This window comes from Indicator indicator, chromosome 35 (assembly GCF_027791375.1).
Source record: "Indicator indicator isolate 239-I01 chromosome 35, UM_Iind_1.1, whole genome shotgun sequence".
Classification (NCBI taxonomy): Eukaryota; Metazoa; Chordata; class Aves; order Piciformes; family Indicatoridae; genus Indicator; species Indicator indicator.
The window spans coordinates 6,610,753-6,627,704 of NC_072044.1; the positions used below are offsets into that span (position 1 = coordinate 6,610,753).

Consider the following 16,952-nt stretch of genomic DNA (forward strand, 5'->3'; position numbering starts at 1 on the left):
TCAGGAGCAAGGGACAAACCCCAGCAGACATTTGGTCTCCAGCCTGCCATGCCCTGAGCCGTGCCCTGGCTGTTGGCTGCTGTGGTTTGCCAGGCAGGGGCAGGATTTGTGGCAGGGCTGTGCCATGCAGAAAGGAAATCTATTCCAGCCCCAACTTTTCAAAACAGCTTCAGGCAGCTCCCCAGGACGACTTTTAAAACACTGCCCTGGGGTCCCTCTCTGCTGTCTGCAGTGAAACGTTGACCATTCCTCCAAGAGCTGATTTACAGCACTGCACCATTCAGCACAGGGGCTGCATTCTGCTCCTTCTGCTGCACTGCTCACACCCCACACCCCTGCTCCACAGAGCACCACCAGCCCCCCAGCCACTCCACCACCACAGCCACTTCCTGCAGCCCTGCCAGCTCCTCTGCCTCTGTCAGCCCCTCTCACAGCCCTGACCCAGCAGTCTGTGCTCTGCTGCAGATTATTTCCTCTTCTGCAAACCTGCTCGGTTGGTGTTCTTTGGGTTGGTGACAGGAAGAAAGGCTGAGAGAGCCCTGGGGCTGTTTAGCCTGGAGAAGAGAAGCTGAGAGGGGATCTGATCAAGGTGAGGGCTGGGTGTCAGGGTGAAGGGGCCAGGGTCTGTTTAGTGGTGCTCAGTGATAGGACAAGGACCAACAGATACAAGCTGGAACCCAGGAGGTTCCACCTCAACATGAGGAGAAACTTCTTTGGTGTGAGGCTGCTGGAGCCCTGGAGCAGGCTGCCCAGAGAGGTTGTGGAGTCTCCTTTGAACGGACACATTCAAAACCCACCTGGATGTGTTCCTGTGACCTGCCCTGGGTGACCCTGCTCTGGCAGGGGGGTTGGACTGGATGATCTCTGGAGAATCATGGAATGGTTTGGGTGGGAAGGGACCCTCGAAGCCCACCTTGTCCCCACACCGTGCAGTCAGCAGGGACACCTCCAGCTAGATCAGGCTGCTCAGAGCCCGATGAAGTTTGGCCTTGAATATCTGCGGGAACGGGGTCCCCACCACCTCGCTGGGGAACTCAGAGGACCCTCAAAGGAGCTCTCCCGGATCCCCACTGCCTGCCGGCCCGCAGCCCCCGGCCGCTGTTCCACGCCCGGCCCGGGGCAAGGAGCCTCTAGAGGGAGCTGAGCCCGGGCGCTGCCCGGCGCCGGCCGCGTCTATGGTGTGGGGTTGGGTTTCTAGTTGGGTTGGTTGTGGTTTTTTTTTTTTTTTTTTCTTCTTCCTCTCTTCTTTTCCCTCCTCCTCCCCGGCCCTGCTTGCTTTCTTACCCCGCGTCGCGCTCCGGGGAGGAGGCAGGAAGGCGATGGAGGAGCAGCTGCCCGCCGGGATGCGTTAACCCCTCCGGGCACCCCGACCTGCCTGGTCCTCGGTGAGTAACTGGGGTCCCCCCACTCCACAGCCCTCCCCAGACCTCCATCGGGATGGGTTATCTTTACTCACCGGGCCCGGCCGGGTGGTGCCGGGGCTGCCGGGAACCGGAGGAGGCATGTCCCGGAGCGGGGTACCGGGAGCGGGGGGAGAGATGTTCCGGGACCCCCGGGGAGGGATGCACCTGGAACCAGGAGAGGGACGTCCCGGGGCCCCCGGAATGCCGGAGGGCTCTGGGGGGAGCCCAGCAAGCCCAGCAGGGTCTCATCCTGCACCACGCGGTGAAGAAGGCTGCAGTACATGGGGGTACCTCCGCAAGCAGCTCTCCGGTGGGCGCAGTGGCTGGGCCAGGGCTGGAGGGTCCTGCTCCGAGCTGATCGTTGTCCCCAGGAGGGGATGTCGCCCCTTCTGACAGGGTCGCCTCCGAGCGGGTTGGGTTTTTCTCTCTGGCAAGGTCATGGTGACAGCCACCCCCTGGCCAGCGCTCGGCGTGGGGGATGGGAGACTCGGGGGTAGTCCACAGGTTGTTGGTGGGAAGAGTTGTGCCACGCTGAGGACCAGGGTGGCATCCGCCTTGCCCTGCCCTGGGCGGTGATCTCAGACACGGGCACGGCAAGCGTGGCCTTGGGGGCTGCCCTGCACAAGCTTCCCACCCAGCGCTGGGCACCTCCAGGAGGAGGGCACAGGGGCTTGTGGGGGCACCCCGGCTGTGGTGTCCCTGTCTGCCAGGGCTTGCAGGACAGCCGGACCCTGGTGCTGTGCTGGAGGAGTAAAACTGAACTGGGCAAACTTACCTTCCTCCTGCGAGGAGCAGGGCTGGCAGAGGGGCACAGGAATCCTGCAGGATCCCTGTCCTGGAGAGGGTTGGCTGCCCTGCATGTCCATGATGGGACCATGCCCAGGCATAGGCCCTGGGCTCTGCTGGTCCCACAGGATGCTCCACGTGTTTCCTGGAACAGGATCTTCGTAACGTGTCAGGGGTGACCTCAGAGCCCACAGCCAGGCCTGTGGATGGGGAATTCTGGCTGCTCCTGCACATCCTCTGCCCTGCTGCAGCTTGCAGACTGCTGGTCCCTGCAGCCAGGCAGCATCCTGTGGAGAAGGTTGGGAGAAGTGGTGAGCACGTCCTGGAGGCACAGAGGAAAGGTGCTAGATACCTTTGAGGCTGAAGTGAGAAAGAGGGGAGGCAAAGGTCTCTCTTTTTTGCTTTATTAGGGCAGGCTGGCAGGCTCCAGGGAGGCTGATTAGAGACCTATGCCTGGCACATGCTCTTTGGCAAAGATAAGATTCCTGTGTCTTCTGGAAGTGTTGCTGAATCCACAGCCTGGGTGCTGGCTGCTGCTGCTTTGTGCCCCACTCCAGGAGGGTGGAGCTGTATCTTTTAGCAGCTGCTGAGGATCACACACTGCTCCCAGTGACCTGCAGCTTCCCTCAGAGCCTCCATTGCCTCCTGTGCTGGAGAGCCTTCGTCTGCTGCAGCCTGGGGCTGTCTCTGTGTGCTGGGTGTCATTTCCTCCCTCACAGCCCTCCAGGCTCTCTTCCAGCATGGCATTCTTACTACAAAGGGGCAATAGGGCAAATTGAGGGGGCATTGGGCTGGGAAGCAGGAGGAATGTGGGCAGCAGCACTCTGGGTACTGGAGAAGATGGCCTGGGGTGCTTTGACCCCAGCAGAGACTGGCACTGAGCTCTCTTGGGCACTCACTTGGTCTGCAGGAGCAGGGGTTCAGGGGCTGCCCGGGGAGCAGCCTGGGGTCCAGCAGCCTGTTGAGTGCCAGCCCCAGCTGTGCCTGTGTGCCAAGGGGCTGCAGTGCCCTGTGCTGCAAGAGAAGAAAGCACTGCAGGAAGCTGCATTGAGAAGGAAAATGAAAATGAAAGTTGCTCCCCAGCGAAGGCCAGCCCCAACCTGCCGCTTCCGAAGGGTTTGCCAAAGGCAGCCCTGAACGTGCTGTGACTCAGCTGCTCCTGGGCACTGGCTTCCTCTGCTCACCAGCCACTCCTCACACCTTCCAGGCCACTCTCCTTCATGGCTCAAGCGTGGGCCTGAGGCAGGGGTTGGTGTCAATCACAGCTGGCTGCACCTAGAGACCAACATCCTCCCCAGGGCCTCCTCCCTGTGCACAGAGGGCTTCCAAGTGCCCAAGGAGGGGCTGGGAATGGCAGTGAGGGTGCAAGGGAAGATTTCCTCTGTGGAGGAAGGGTCTGGGGGCATGAGCAGCTTCTCCAAGCACTCCCTGAGCTGTGTCCACTCTGCCCCAGAGCAGGGAAGAGCGAGGAGAGGAGCAGCTCTGGGCCTGGGTCTCTGCTCATCAGGGCAAGTGGGGTTCAGCTCTGCTCCCAGCATTACCCTCTGTCCCCTCAGCATGTCTGCAGCTTTTCCTGGGATCGAGATGGTTGAGGCTGGGGAGGAAAAGGGAACTCCTGTCCTTGGAGGCACATAGGAAAAAGCCTCCCCCCTCTGTGTGCCACTGTGGCTCAGGCTCCCTGACTGCAGCTATGCAAATGTGTGGTGGCTTTGGAAGCTGGGCTGATGTGCTTTGCATTTCCACCCCCCCAGCCCCAACCTGGCTGCAGGCTGCACTTCACCATACTGCTTCTGGCCTCAGAGTGGCTTTAATTCTGAATACTCTTCACTGGGAGGCTGCAAGCTTGGCCCACGTGTGGCCCTCCTCCTCTTGCAGCAGCTGCTGGGCTGTCCATGGCTCTTGCCCCAAATGCAGTTGGAACCTCTGGGTCTTGCTGGTGTCTCCAGCAGTGTAGACCTGCTGCAAACCAGAACCTCCAGCAGCCTAGCCCTGGGGAAGCCTGGCCAGGGAGCATGTGCTGGCCTGCCACAGAGCAGCGAGGGAGCTGTCATCTCCTCTAACCCTGATGGTAGCTGCATGGGCTCCCTTCCTTCCCTGCAGAACCCAGCGGAGAGCTCAGTGCCACAAGCACAGGAACAAAGGAGCTGGGTGAGAGCTCCAGATCTGGGGTTAGGGCACCTGTAAAGCTCAGGAGCTCTGCATTTTGTTCTCATGTAATTTGCGTGTTCTGAGAGGAGCTCAGGGTACCAAACATAAAGAACAAAGGGATTAGAGCCTCTGGGTAGAGGAAACTGAGAGCTCATCTCTGGTAGGAGCTGTAGAAAACAAGTGGAAGGAAGGTGCTTGCCAGAAGAGATCAGCACCACAGGAGCTGCAGCAGCTTGGGGAGGTTGTGCTTTGCTTTGCTCTTGTAGAGCCATGGATTTGGTAAGGTTGGGAAAGACCTCTCAGGCCTTTGGGTGCAGCTGCTGCCCACACTCTGAGCCATCATGGCTGCAGGTCAGGGTCGCAGCTCAGCTCCCAGACATGTTCTGGGTGCAGCCAGGGAGCTGAGGAGCCCTTTGGGCTCCATCCCAGCATGGAGCCAGTGCAGGTGCTTGGGCTGGGCTGGTGCAGCCCACAGCACTCAGCCAGTGGGGCAGAGGAGAGCTGGCAAGGGTGGGGAGGTGGTGAAGTGGGGTAGGAAGTTGGTAACTTCCCTCTTGTGACACAGCCATCTGCAAATATGGTACTGAGAGGAGTCAAGAAGAGGAGAAACCCAACCAAGGCTTCCTGGCTTGGCCAAGAACCAGGAAAACAGGCGGGAAAGAGGGAGGAGCCAGGCTGCTGGCACAGATAAAAGCAGGCAGCACTGCTGCTGCCAAAGGCTGCAGGGAGAGAGGTGGCTGAGGGAACAAGGGGCTGGGAGGGTCCTCACTGGCTGCTCATAACCCAGGTCACTGACAGGCTCTCATCCTTCCAGGTGAAGCTGATATTGCCAAGCAGCTCTCTGCAATGGCCTCAGGGAGCGAGGGTGACCCACCCGGGGCACAGGGACGCCAGGGCAGTGCCAGGCACCGGCGGGCACAGGAGCTCAACTCAGGTAAAAGGCTGCTGGGATGTGCAGGGGAAGCATTCCCAATGCTGCTGTGTCTGACAGGAGAGGTTTGCATACCCCCAGGGCCCTGTGCAAGGCTGGGACAACAAATCACAGAGCTGTGCTGAGCCAGACTGGTCTGAGGAGCTGCTTGGCATGGGATTAGTGCAGCAAGGGGGCATGAAGGCAGCTGCTGGGCTGGGGCACACTGGCAGCTGTGTGCAAGAAGGCTGAGGCTGACACTGGGAACTGCTGGAGAGAGTCCAGTGGAGGCTCCACAAAGATGCTGAAGTGCCTGGAGCAGCTCTGTGAGGAGCAGAGGCTGAGAGCCCTGGGGCTGAGAGTCTGGAGAAGAGCAGCCCCAGAGACGATCTGAGCAATGCTCAGCAAGAGCTAAAGGGTGAGGGGCAAGAGGCTGGGACCAGGCTTTGCTCAGTGGTGCCCAGAGACAGGGCAAGGGGCACTGGGCACAAACTGCAACCCAGGAGGGTCCATCTGAACAGGAGGAGAAACTTCTCTGGTGTGAGGGTGCTGGAGGCCTGGAGCAGGCTGCCCAGAGAGGTTGTGGAGTCTCCTCTGGAGAGCTTCCAAACCTCCCCTGACCACCGTGAGCCTGGGCAAGCTGCTGTGGGTGCCCTGCTGGAGCAGGGGCTTGGGCTGGGTGATCTCCAGAGGTCCCTTCCAACCACACCATGCTGGGATTCACAGCTGGGTGGCATGGGGCAGCTCAGCCCAGCTGGCAGGGAGATGCACAGCTGGGGCCTGCTGGCATTTACTTTCCCTGAGCACAGGAGGTTCCTGATGTTGGAAGCAGAGGGAAACTCCTCCTGGGCAGCACCTGGGCTCTTGGTTTCTGTCTTATCACATCAGTGGCTGGAGGAGCTCAGGTCTGTGTGTGCCCAGGCAGAGCAGTTGTGAGGAGTTGGAGCTCCCCAGCACTCAGCAGCAGTTCAGAGTCCATCCCTTGTGCCTCAGCCTCTCTCACACTGAGGGCTGAAACTGGGTGTGAGGCCAGGAGGATCCCAGGGGAAGCCTCAGCTCCTGTTTGGTCCCAGGTGACAGAATGCAGGGAAAGTTGTGACACATGGGACACTTCTTACCCTGTTTGCAGGTGTAAGGTTGAGTCACTGCAGCTTTGTCAATAGTGGAGATTAGGAGCTAAGCCAAACTGTTGATGTCTGAGCTCAGAGCCAGCTCCAGGCTGCTTTAGTGGCCCTGCTGCTGTTATTTGTGCTCTGCTGCTGTCCAGGCTCCCTCCATCACAGAGCAGCAGTGATGCTGGAGCCTACCTGAATGCACTGCCAGAACAACCACCCTGCCCCTGCCCCTGCCCTGCCAGAGCCTGCAGGCTGTGAAGAGAAATGAAGAGCAGAAGCTTTCCCCATCTGCTGATTTCCTGTTGAGGCCAACGAGCTGCTGCTGTGAGAAACCCACCAAAGGGTCAGGCCCTGAGCTCTCAGCTGCCTGCCCAGCAGCCACACTTCCTGGGTGCTCACCAACACTGACTGCCAGTGCTGGCATCCCTCTGCTTCCCAGCACCCAGGGGGTCCAGCTGGAAAATGGAGGTGGGATCTCCACACACCTCTGAGGCAGAAGCCTCATGGAAGGTCTGGAGAACAGGGCTGGTGAGGGGAGGCTGAGGGGGCTGGGGGTGTTCAGCCTGGAGAAGAGGAGGGTGAGGGAGACCTCATTGCTCTCTGCAGCTCCCTGAGAGGAGGCTGGAGCCAGGGGGGTTGGGCCCTTCTCACAAGGAACAAGTGATGGACAAGAGGAGATGGCCTCAGGTAGCACCAGGGGAGGCATAGGTTGGACATTAGAAGAAACTTCTTCCCTGAAAGGATTCTGAAAGCCCGGCACAGGCTGCCCAGGGAGGTGGTGGAATCCCCATCCCTGGAGGTGTTTGAAAGAGGCAGAGCTGTGGTGCTGAGGGCCATGGCTGAGCACCAGACTGGGCAGAGTTAGAGAATGGTTGGGTTGGATGAGCCTAAAGGGCTCAATCCAGATTCTCTGATTCTGTGGAGCAGAACTCTGAGGGTGACCAGGCTGCACAGAGAGGTTGTGGAGTCTCCTTGTCTGCAGACTTTCAAAGCCCATCTGGAAGTCTTCCTGTGCCATCTGACCCAGGTGACCCTGCCTCAGCAGGAGCTTGGCTTAGGTGATCTTCAGAGGTCCCTTCCAGCCGCTGTGTTTCCCTGGCTCACTCTGCACTGCTCCCTTCCTGTGCCTGCTGGGCTGTCTGCTTCAGCACTCAGGTGCCATGCCTGGAGAGCTGGGGCTTTGCTCCTGAGTTGTCTGCTCAGCTCTGGGCTGCCCACTGCATGTGAAGCAAGTCCTGTGATGAATAGCTGCTGAGGGACTTCAGTCATGCATCTGTGAGCAGCTGTGTGTCTTCATCTCCAGAACTCCTGCAAAATGAGTAGGAAAGATGTGAGCTGCCTGCTCAAGCCTGGCTCCTCATCCATTCTGCACAGCAACTGAAGCCATTCAGACCTGGTCTTCTCCTCTGGTGCCCAAGCAGTTCCCAGCTCCAGCACACAGCCAGTGCTGGGCTTCCCCTTCAGCTGCACCTCCTGCCAGTGTCTGGCTTCAGCTGTTTAGGAGTCCTCCTGATGGCTGTGCTGGGAAAGCTCTGCCCTGGGATTGCCTCCTCACTCCTTTCTTCTGGGCTGCAAAGGATGCCCCCAAAAAACTCTTTAATGAAAAACTTCATGGGGCAGAGGGAAACATCCTGCCAGAGCTGAGGTGTCCCAACCTTGAGCACCCTGCTGAGCACTGGGCACAGCCTCCCACTTCAGCAGGGGAGCAAATCTGGGCCAGGCTTCAGCCTGAGCAGCAAAGTACCAGAGCAAGACCTTGCTGCAGCCCCAGCTGCAGGCCTCTAACTCAGGGTGTGCTGGTGGGACACCAACAGGAGAGGTAAAGCAGAGTTCTTGAGTCTTCTCCAGAATCTGGACCTCAGTATCTCCCTCACTGACCAGATCACTTAGAGAGATTAATTCCTGCCCCTGAGCCAAGCCTGTTTGCCCCTCAGCTCTGCAGAGAGGCTGCTGGGGAATGTTGTTCTCTGCTGTGTGGGAAGAGGCTGGCTCTGAACCAGCAGCAGAAGGGGAAGGGCTCTGTGCTCCCCAAATGCCTCTGGGGAAAGCAGTTTCCCATTTCCCTGAGTCAAAGCTCTGCTCCCAGCTGTGAGCAGTGCAGGATTGTGCCAGCATGATGCAGAGTCACACCTGAACTGCAGCTCCCAGGAGGTGGAGCTGAGCTTCCCCTTGAGGTAGAAATCTCCAGAGACTATTTTTGTTTCCCTGGAGCTCCCTTTGCGGCCAGCTGGGACTCTCCAGGCTGGGACTCTCCCTTTGTGCCAATAGCTGCAGCTCTCAGTGCAGTCACTGCCCATCTCCTGAGCTCCAGAGGGATGCTGCCAGGTTGCATCTGTCACAATCAGAGCCTGTGGCAGGGCTAAACAAGGGCTGATGGATAACTGGGTGAGAGCTGCCAGTTTGCACTGTAGAGCAGCTGCTCCCCAGGAGATGGAGCAGTGAGGAATGAAGCTTCTTGCACAGAAGTGCAGACCTTGCATGTTTGGAACTGCCTGGGGTCTGCTCAGTGCTGTCCATGGTGTGGATCCAGGCTGTGGCTGGGGTAGGTCTGGTCTAGATGCTGGGCTAGAGACCAAGGATGACATGAAGCAGAGGTGGAGCAGGTCCTCCATTGCTGTGTGTGGGTTCATAGCTCCCAAGCCCCTGACACAGCCCCAGTGATCCCACATGGAGCCCAAAGGCACCAGAGGAGCTCCAAACCTGCTGCTGGTACTGGAATGGGTTGTCCAGAGAGGCTGTGGATGCTTTATCCCTGGGAGGGTTTAAACCCAGGTTGGATTAGGCTTTGAGCAGCCTGGGCTGGTGGGAGGTGTCCCTGCCCATGGCAGGGGAATTTGCGCTGGATGATCTTTAAGGTCCCTTCCAACCAATCCATTCCATGATTCCATGGTTATTGGGAGTCCACAAAGCAAATCCTGATCCAGATCCTGTTCCTTTGAGTGGGAGAGCCTCAGAGATGGCCTCAGCAGGTGCTGTGGGTTAGCACTTGGGGGGCAAAGCTGGAGTCCTGCTGCCCTGGTGGTGCTAAAAATAGTGCCTGGGGTAATTAAAACCCGGGGAGGTTTTTGTGCTCTCATTTCCTCTTCTGTTCTGGCAGCCTCTGCCCAGCCTCCCACTGAAACTGTGAGTCAGTCAGTTTCGTTTTGTGGCTGGCTCCACGCTGAGCTGGGCTTTGTTTGCCACCAAATAAACCCAGTCCTGAAAGCCAGGAAACAACCTCCTGAGCACAGCCCCCGGGGCTTGGCATGGCCCTTCCCCTTTATTTACCCAGCCTCAGCTTGATGTAACCCAGGGCAGCTCCTCTGCCCTCTCCACACCCTGGCCAGGGCTGGGCACATCTCCCCAGGGGCTCCTAGGGCCATGTGGCTGTGGCCAGCCAGAGGAACTCAAAGCTCATCTTGTCCAACCCCTGCAGGCAGCAGGGACCCCTCCAGCTCCATCAGGTTGCTCAGGGCCACATCAGGTCTGACCTTGACTGTCCCCAGAGATGGAGCCTCCACCACCTCTCTGGGCAGCCTGTACCAGTGTCTCACCACCCTCACTGTACAGAACTTCCTCCTGATGGCCACCCCAGGCCTGCCCTGCTCCAGGTCCATCTCTGCCATTTCTGTGCCAGGCAAATCCTGCAGCTGGGGGGAATGGTGCCATCGGGCCCTCCTGGGCAGCTCTCCTGAGCCCAGGGGGGACCTGCCTGGGGTGCCACCTGCCTGGGGTGCCACCTGCCTGGGTGCTGTCACCCAGGTTGCTTCTCCAGCCAGCCGAAACCAGGCAGCAGCCAGGTGCTTTCCCCAGCCTGTGATAAGAGTGCCCATGGTGACACAAGCACCTCCCCAGGGGCTCCCTGCCCCAGAAGGGGCAGATCCTGCCCATGTCCTGCCCCTTGCTCCTCTGTGAGCAGTGTGGGCACAGGTGTGGGGGTGCAGCTTGCAGGCTGTTGCTCTTCCTGGCTGGTTTCTGGGCAGTCTTGGTGCTGCTGTGACGCTGCTGCAGGGCTGGCCTCCTCCTGCTAAGCCCTGAGTGCCTGGCGTGCTAGGCCCTGCTTGTTTACCAGAGCAGGGAAAGGAAGCTGAGGAGCTTGAGCCCAGCCTCAGCTCACTCCAAAACCAGCCCTGGCTCCCCCCCTGCCTGGGCAGTGAGTTTATTGCTGCCACAGGTCTCTGGCAGTAAAGCAGAGGGCTGGGGATCTGCTCCTGCACCCTGGCAGTGCTGGGGCAGTGCTGGGGCAGGAGCAGATTTTCCCTTCAGACTCCTTTCCAGGCTGCTTGCTGCTTTAAGCACAGGATGGGGAGTCAGGGGATCACTGAATGGTTTTGGGTGGAAAAGAGCCTTGAGGTCATCAAGTCCAAGCATGAAGCCAGCACTGCCAGGTCACCACTAACCTCAGCACCACATCTCCACACCTTTGAGACCCCTCCAGGCCACCTCCTCTTGTCCTGTCATTTGTTCCTTGGGAGCAGAGCCCAAACCCCCACCTGGCTCCAGCCTCCTCTCAGGGAGCTGTAGAGAGCAATGAGGTCTCCCCTCAGCTTCCTCTTCTCCAGCTCCCTCAGCTGCTCCTCCCCAGCCCTGTTCTCCATACCCTTCCCCAGCTTTGTGGCCATTCTCTGGACACAGAGTCACTTCTCAGGCCCTAAGCTGGCAAGTTCTTCAAAATCTCCTCTCCTCTATGTCCCTTCCAGCAGCCCACACAGATGCTGTCAGCCCTGCCCTGGCACTGCCAGGCTGCTGGGTGTAGGTGAGAGCAGCCATGTGTGAAGGAACCACCAAGGAATGACTCTGGCTCCCCACCTCCCTGCTGTGCCCTGCCAGGGCCTGATGCTTGGTGACACTGATAAAGAGTGAGGCTTGATGGGCAGCACCAGCCTGAGCTTTGCCTCCAATCTGGGTTTGGAGCTGAGATTCTTGCAGTGGTTTGTGCTGAGCAATGCCCTTATGGAGGGGTAAGGGAGAGGTGCCAGGCAGGAGCAGAGGAGCATCTGGTTTGTGTTGTGGCAGTCCTGCAGCTGCCTCCTGCCAAAGGTGGGCTCAGAACGTAGGTCTGTGCCCCTAAGACTGAAGAGTGGCCTCAGACTTGCTCCTCTGAGGAGGAATTTCTGTTGGGTGCCTGCTAATGCAGTGTTGGTACAGACAGGATGAATTCAGGCTGCAAACCAGGGAGTGGTCTCTTACCAGCATGAAAAAGGGGGAAGGTGTCCGTGCTCACTGCAGGGATTGGGACTGGATGACCTCTGGAGGTGCCTCCCAACCCAAACCATTCTCTGCTCCTCCCTGTGACTGTCTTTCCTGCTGTCCCTCAGAAACCCAGGTGGTGGAGGAGACGGAGGAGGTGTTCCGGAGCTATGCCTTCTACCGCTACCGGCAGGAGAGGGAGGAGGGAGGGGAGGAGGTGCCCCTGGACCCTGAGATTGAGGAGTTCCAGCAGGAGGAGGTCTCCAGGTAAGGCTCTGCCCCCATCCCAAGCCAGGCTCCATCCCAGACCCCCCCAGGCTGACTGCCCTGTCCCCTGGGCAGCACGGGGAGCCAGGTGGGGAGGCGCTTGGCCATCATCGGGGATGACATCAATGAGCGCTACGACGAAGAGTTCCGCTGCATGCTGAAGTCCCTGCAGCCCAACAAGGACAATGCCTATGAGTACTTCACCAAGATAGCCTCCAGGTAAGCCCAGCAGCTGCCTTAGCTGGGTGCCTCCTCCTGGAGGAGGACAGGGGAGGAAAGGGCAGGTGGGGTGCGATGCACTTGGTTAAACCCCAGCCTGGGGCGGCTGCCTCCCCAGCTGTGTCCATCCAAGCTTCGCCTCTGTCCCTGGGCTGAGTTCCCAGCAAGCTCCCTGGGATGGTTCCTGTGTTTCTTGCCTGTCTCCTCTTCCTCCTGCACAGTGTTTGGACAACCTTCACCTGACAATCATCTCACAGCCCCTGCACAAGCAGGCTGGGCTCAGGCAGTCTGGGAGATGTGCCTGGGAAGCGTGGCCTGGGCACCAGCTGCCAAGTGAATGTCCCAGCTCCCCTTCAGGGATATGACCAGCCCTGGACCGAGGCAGACCTGCTGCTGGTCCCACTGCCACTTGCCTGGTGGCTGAGAAGTCCTAATGGGTCAGGCTCTCAGAGGCACAAAGCAAACACAGCTGCAGGCTGTCCCTGGCATGGTCCCCTCAGAACAGGACTGGAGCCACTCAGGCTGGGGATGCTCCACAGGCTTCCAGAGCCTGCAGCTATCTCCTGCAGGTGACACTCTCCCACTCAAAGCATAGAAGCAGGGTGAAGAGTGAAAACAAAGACCTGGACAACCTATGGCCCTGATTGCCTGAGGTGCAGGCTTGGATGGAGGTGGCCATGAAGGGGTTCAGCCACCCCTCTGTGTCTGGAGGCAAACCAAGGCACTTGGTTTGCCCAGGGTCAAGCAGAAGACCTCTGGCAGAGCCAGGAGAGAAGCTGGGGGCTCTAGTTGCCAGGCTCCCATTGCTCCCGGCACAGCCCCATGCCTCTGCTCAGTGTTTGTTGTCTAACTGCCTCTCTTCTGTCCCCTGCTGCTCCCCTGTCCTCGGGAAGCCACGCTGGGCTCTCCTCACCAGCCTGGGGCGGGTAGCTCGCCGCGAGCAGGTAAATCAACCTCTCTGCCTCTCCTCCTGCTGCCTGTCTCCTGCTCTTCCCTCCCAGGCTCTAACTCCCTTCTCCCTCTGTCACCTGTGTGGTGACAGCTCCGTGCCAAGGCTCTGCAGAGGAGACAGTTCCCTTTGTGCAGGGCCACCAGGATGAAATGCAGGGCCTGAGTCTGCTGTCCTCATTTCTTTCCTTTCTTGCCTCCTTGCTTGCCTTGCTGGAAACCAGGAAAAAACACCTCCAAAGCCTGGTCTAGATGAATCAGTGCCAAACTCACCTAGAGCAACCAAACCCTGGAGCAGCAGGTGTTGAGTAGGGACCTCCTGAAGCTCCTGCAGCCCTTGGGAGCATCAGTCTGAGGAAAGAGCAGGGTTTGGTCTTGGAGGGATTTGTCTGTGCAGGAAAAGGAAAAATCCTGCTCTGATGTCCTTAGAGTTAAAATTCCTGGACTCCGGTGTGACTGCACAAGTCAGGGATGCTTTGGGTGGTGGTTCCTGCTCTTGGCTGTCTGTGTAGCAGCTACTGACCTTGCTGCAGCCTAAGGACAGCTTAGACCACCGCCAGTTCCAGCTTACCTCCTTCACTGGCCATGAAAACCCAGGAGCTGCAGGTAGCTGCTGTGGCCTGCACTGGGATGGAGACTTGAGGGAAGGGCAGGATGGTGGCAGGTCAGCAACAGCCATTTACAGGGAGGGTGTTGAGACACTGGGACAGGCTGCCCAGGGAGGTTGTGGATGCTCCCTCCCTGGTGGTGTTCAGGAAACCTGTGGCCATGGCACTTGGGGAGATGCTTTTGTGGTCATGCTGGTGCTGGGCTGATGGCTGGACTGGATGATCTCAGAGGCCTTTTCCAACCCAAACCTTTCTGTGCTTGTGGGTGGCCCAAAGTGCCACTCAGCCACAGAGTGACCATGACTGTACAACCAGGTGGCTGTCATGGCCATGGTGATCTTGGGCTGCCAGCTGGGCTCTGTGACCACAGCATCCCAGCAAACATCCCTTTGGAAGAGACCTCAAAGATCATCCAGTCCCACCTCCAACCCAGCACTGAAGGGTGACCTCAGAGACCTTTCCCAAGCAAAGCAAAATGACTCTAGGATACATCCCAGGGCCCAGCACAGCTTTCAGTCTGGAGAGGAGAAGGCTCTGAGGAGACCTTCTTGTGGCCTTCCAGTATCTGAAGGGGGCTCCAAGAAAGCTGGGGAGGGACTTTGTAGGGTGTCAGGGAGTGATAGGACTGGGGGGATGGAAAAAAAGTAGATACAGGAAGATTCAGTTTGGATGTTAGGAAGAAGTTCTTCCCCATGAGGGTGGTGAGAGACTGGAACAGGTTGCCCAGGGAGGTGGTGGAAGCCTCACCCCTGGAGCTGTGTAAGGCCAGGCTGGAGGAGGCTCTGAGCAACCTGCTCTGGTGTGAGGTGTCCCTGCCCATGGCAGGGGGCTGGAACTGGCTGAGCCTTGAGGTCCCTTCCAGCCCTGACAATTCCCTGATTCCATGCTCTGAGCCCCGGGGCTCGGGAGCAGAGCTGAGCTCTCACCCGGCGCTGGCTTCCTTGCAGCTTGTTCGAGAGCGGCATCAACTGGGGCCGCGTGGTGGCGCTGCTGGGCTTCGGGTACCGCATGGCGCTGCACGTGTACCAGCAGGGCATCCCCGGCTTCCTGCGCCGCATCGCCAGATACGTGGCCGAGTTCATGCTGCACAACCACATCGCCCGGTGGATCGCCCAGCAGGGAGGATGGGTGAGCCGCGGGGAGGGCGTCTGGGGCCTGGAGGGTTTTTAAGGCCGGGCTGGATGAAGCTCTGAGCAACCTGATCTGATGGGAGGTGTCCCTGCCCGTGCAGGGGCGTTGGAACTGGATGAGCCTTGAGGTCCCTTCCAGCCCTGATGATTCTGTGGTTCTGTGGCAGGGGAGGCCTAGCCCGTGGAAGGTGCAGCTGGGGCACCATGGTGCTGAGGTGGGTGGGGGTCAGCTGGGCCAGCCTGGCCCCCGCAGGTCTAACTGTGCTGAGGTTGTTCTGTGTCTCCTGCCAGGTGGCTGCGCTCAAGCTGGACAATGTTTACGTGAACTACATGCTGGTGGTGGTGGTCCTGGTGCTGGTGGGGCAGCTGGTGGTACGACGCTTCTTCAGGCCCTGACTGAGGTGTAGGCAGAGGCTGGGGGGGTCTGGCCAAGCTCTCAGATCTCTGCTCTCCATTGACACTTCCCAAGAGAGAGAAGGCTCAAGGAACCTCTGAGAGAGAGAGCACAGCTTGGACCTGTGACCATCCCACCACAAGGCCCAGAGTCTCTGCCATCTACACAGACACCACCAGGAGCTATGGAGAGCAGCAGTGTGGGAGAAGGTTCAACTTTGTCTGTTTTATGCCTTAGCTGCTGGGGACAGCAGGGCTGTGACACTCCCAGCAGCCAGCAGCAAGCCAGAGCAGGTTGCTCTGGAACCAAACATCTGAAGGAACAAACTTGTTGTGATAATGTGTGTGGGGGTCCTGTCCACTCCCCAGGGAGGTGCAGAGCTCCCCACTTGCTCATGGCTCTAGCCTAGACCATGACCACATCTGAAGAGGGATTGCAGCCCTGGCTGCTGCAGCTGTGGTCTGGAGGGGCCAGCACCAGCCTGTGTGGGGCTGGCTTTCACCTCCCTCTGTTCCTGAGCCTAAGTACTTGAGCCTCCTCCTTCCTTTTAAGAAGAATCCTGACCCTGTTGTAATGAAACCCTCTGGCAGCCCCTGCCCTCTGACAGCCTCTGCCCACACTGGGCAGCACTGCCAGGCTGCCCTGCCACAGCCTGAACCTGGAGACCTGCAGCCCTTCATGGCTGATGCAGCCCCACTGCCCTCCATGAGCTCCAGGGCTCTTGTGGCAGACCAAGGAAGCAGCAGCAGGTTTCCAAACACTACAAAGCAGTGGTGGCTGCAGGCACCTTCCTGCCCTCCCTCCCCCCACTTCTGCTGGGGGCTTCCAGGCAGCAGAGCTGGATGCTGCCAGCAGAGCAGCACATTTGTGGCCAGTTGGTCTCCCTTGCTCTAGGTGGGAGGCACTGGAGCTCATGGGGGGCTTTGCCTTCCAGGCTCAGCAGGGCAGGATGGTGCTGGCACACCCTGGCTAAGCCTAGGGCTGCAGAGTTTTGGAGCTGCCCAGAGAGCAGAGCCCAGCCCCTTCTGGGCTCAGTGCCTTGGGGAAGTGCCTTGACCTGGTTCCTTCCATGACTGATGCTCCAGCAGCATTCTGGGGGAAGGGAGGGAGGGAAGGAGGCTCCACACTCCCATCCCAAATCTCTTTCCAAACCAGGCAGAGCCTCCCAGCGTGGCCCACAGGGTTCAGCTCTCTGCTTTTCACTTCAGGTGACTCTGTAGCTCTTGAAACTGTGACTGGCCCTGTCTGAGCCAAACTCCCCCTGCCCAGCATCACACATCTAGAGCAGGTCAGGCAGCTCAGGGGGGGAGCTGGAGAGACCCCAGAGGCAGGGAATGAGCAGTGCTCCTGTGTCTGTGCTCCTCTGCTCTCCTTCCTCTGGGCTGGAGGCTGGGACAGCTGCAGCCACAGTAGCACGGCCCTGACCCCCTGAGCCTCCTGCCCTCTGGGGCCTCTCCACAGTGGCTGGAGCAGGGAACTTTGTGTTGCTGCCACAGAAGGGGCTGAGTGACCACGACTGACACTCAGCTCTGCAGCATGGGGATTGCCAGGCTGGGACAGGGCCCAGCTCCCCTGCAGCCTTGCCTGGTGCCACCAGCTGTGGTGGCACCGTGAGAGCCCCTGGGAGCAGCCCCTCTGCCCTGCTCTGGCTGAGGTGTTCCTGGCACCTGTCTGAGCTGGTTGTGAACCCCTCCAGTATTGCCTCCCCATATCACCAGGTCCTACCTTAATCTTCACCTTCAGGTGGACTTTTGCCTCCTCAGTTCCCATCCCTTGCTGCAGTGTAAGCTGCCTGCTGCATGTCCTGGCCCAGCACTCAGGCAGGACACCCCCACAGCCTTGCTCCTCACAGCTG

At 59.1% G+C, this 16,952-nt stretch overlaps 1 protein-coding gene across 1 annotated transcript; it reads left to right on the forward strand.

The window, feature by feature from the left end:
• The first annotated feature begins 5,183 nt into the window (after positions 1-5,183).
• BAK1 (BCL2 antagonist/killer 1) lies at positions 5,184-15,175 on the forward strand. Its single transcript, XM_054395935.1, has 5 exons — positions 5,184-5,271; positions 11,660-11,798; positions 11,874-12,017; positions 14,521-14,701; positions 14,995-15,175. The coding sequence occupies exons 1-5, from the start codon at positions 5,184-5,186 to the stop codon at positions 15,097-15,099; spliced, it is 657 nt and encodes a 218-aa protein (XP_054251910.1). The 3' UTR covers positions 15,100-15,175.
• Positions 15,176-16,952: the final 1,777 nt, after the last annotated feature.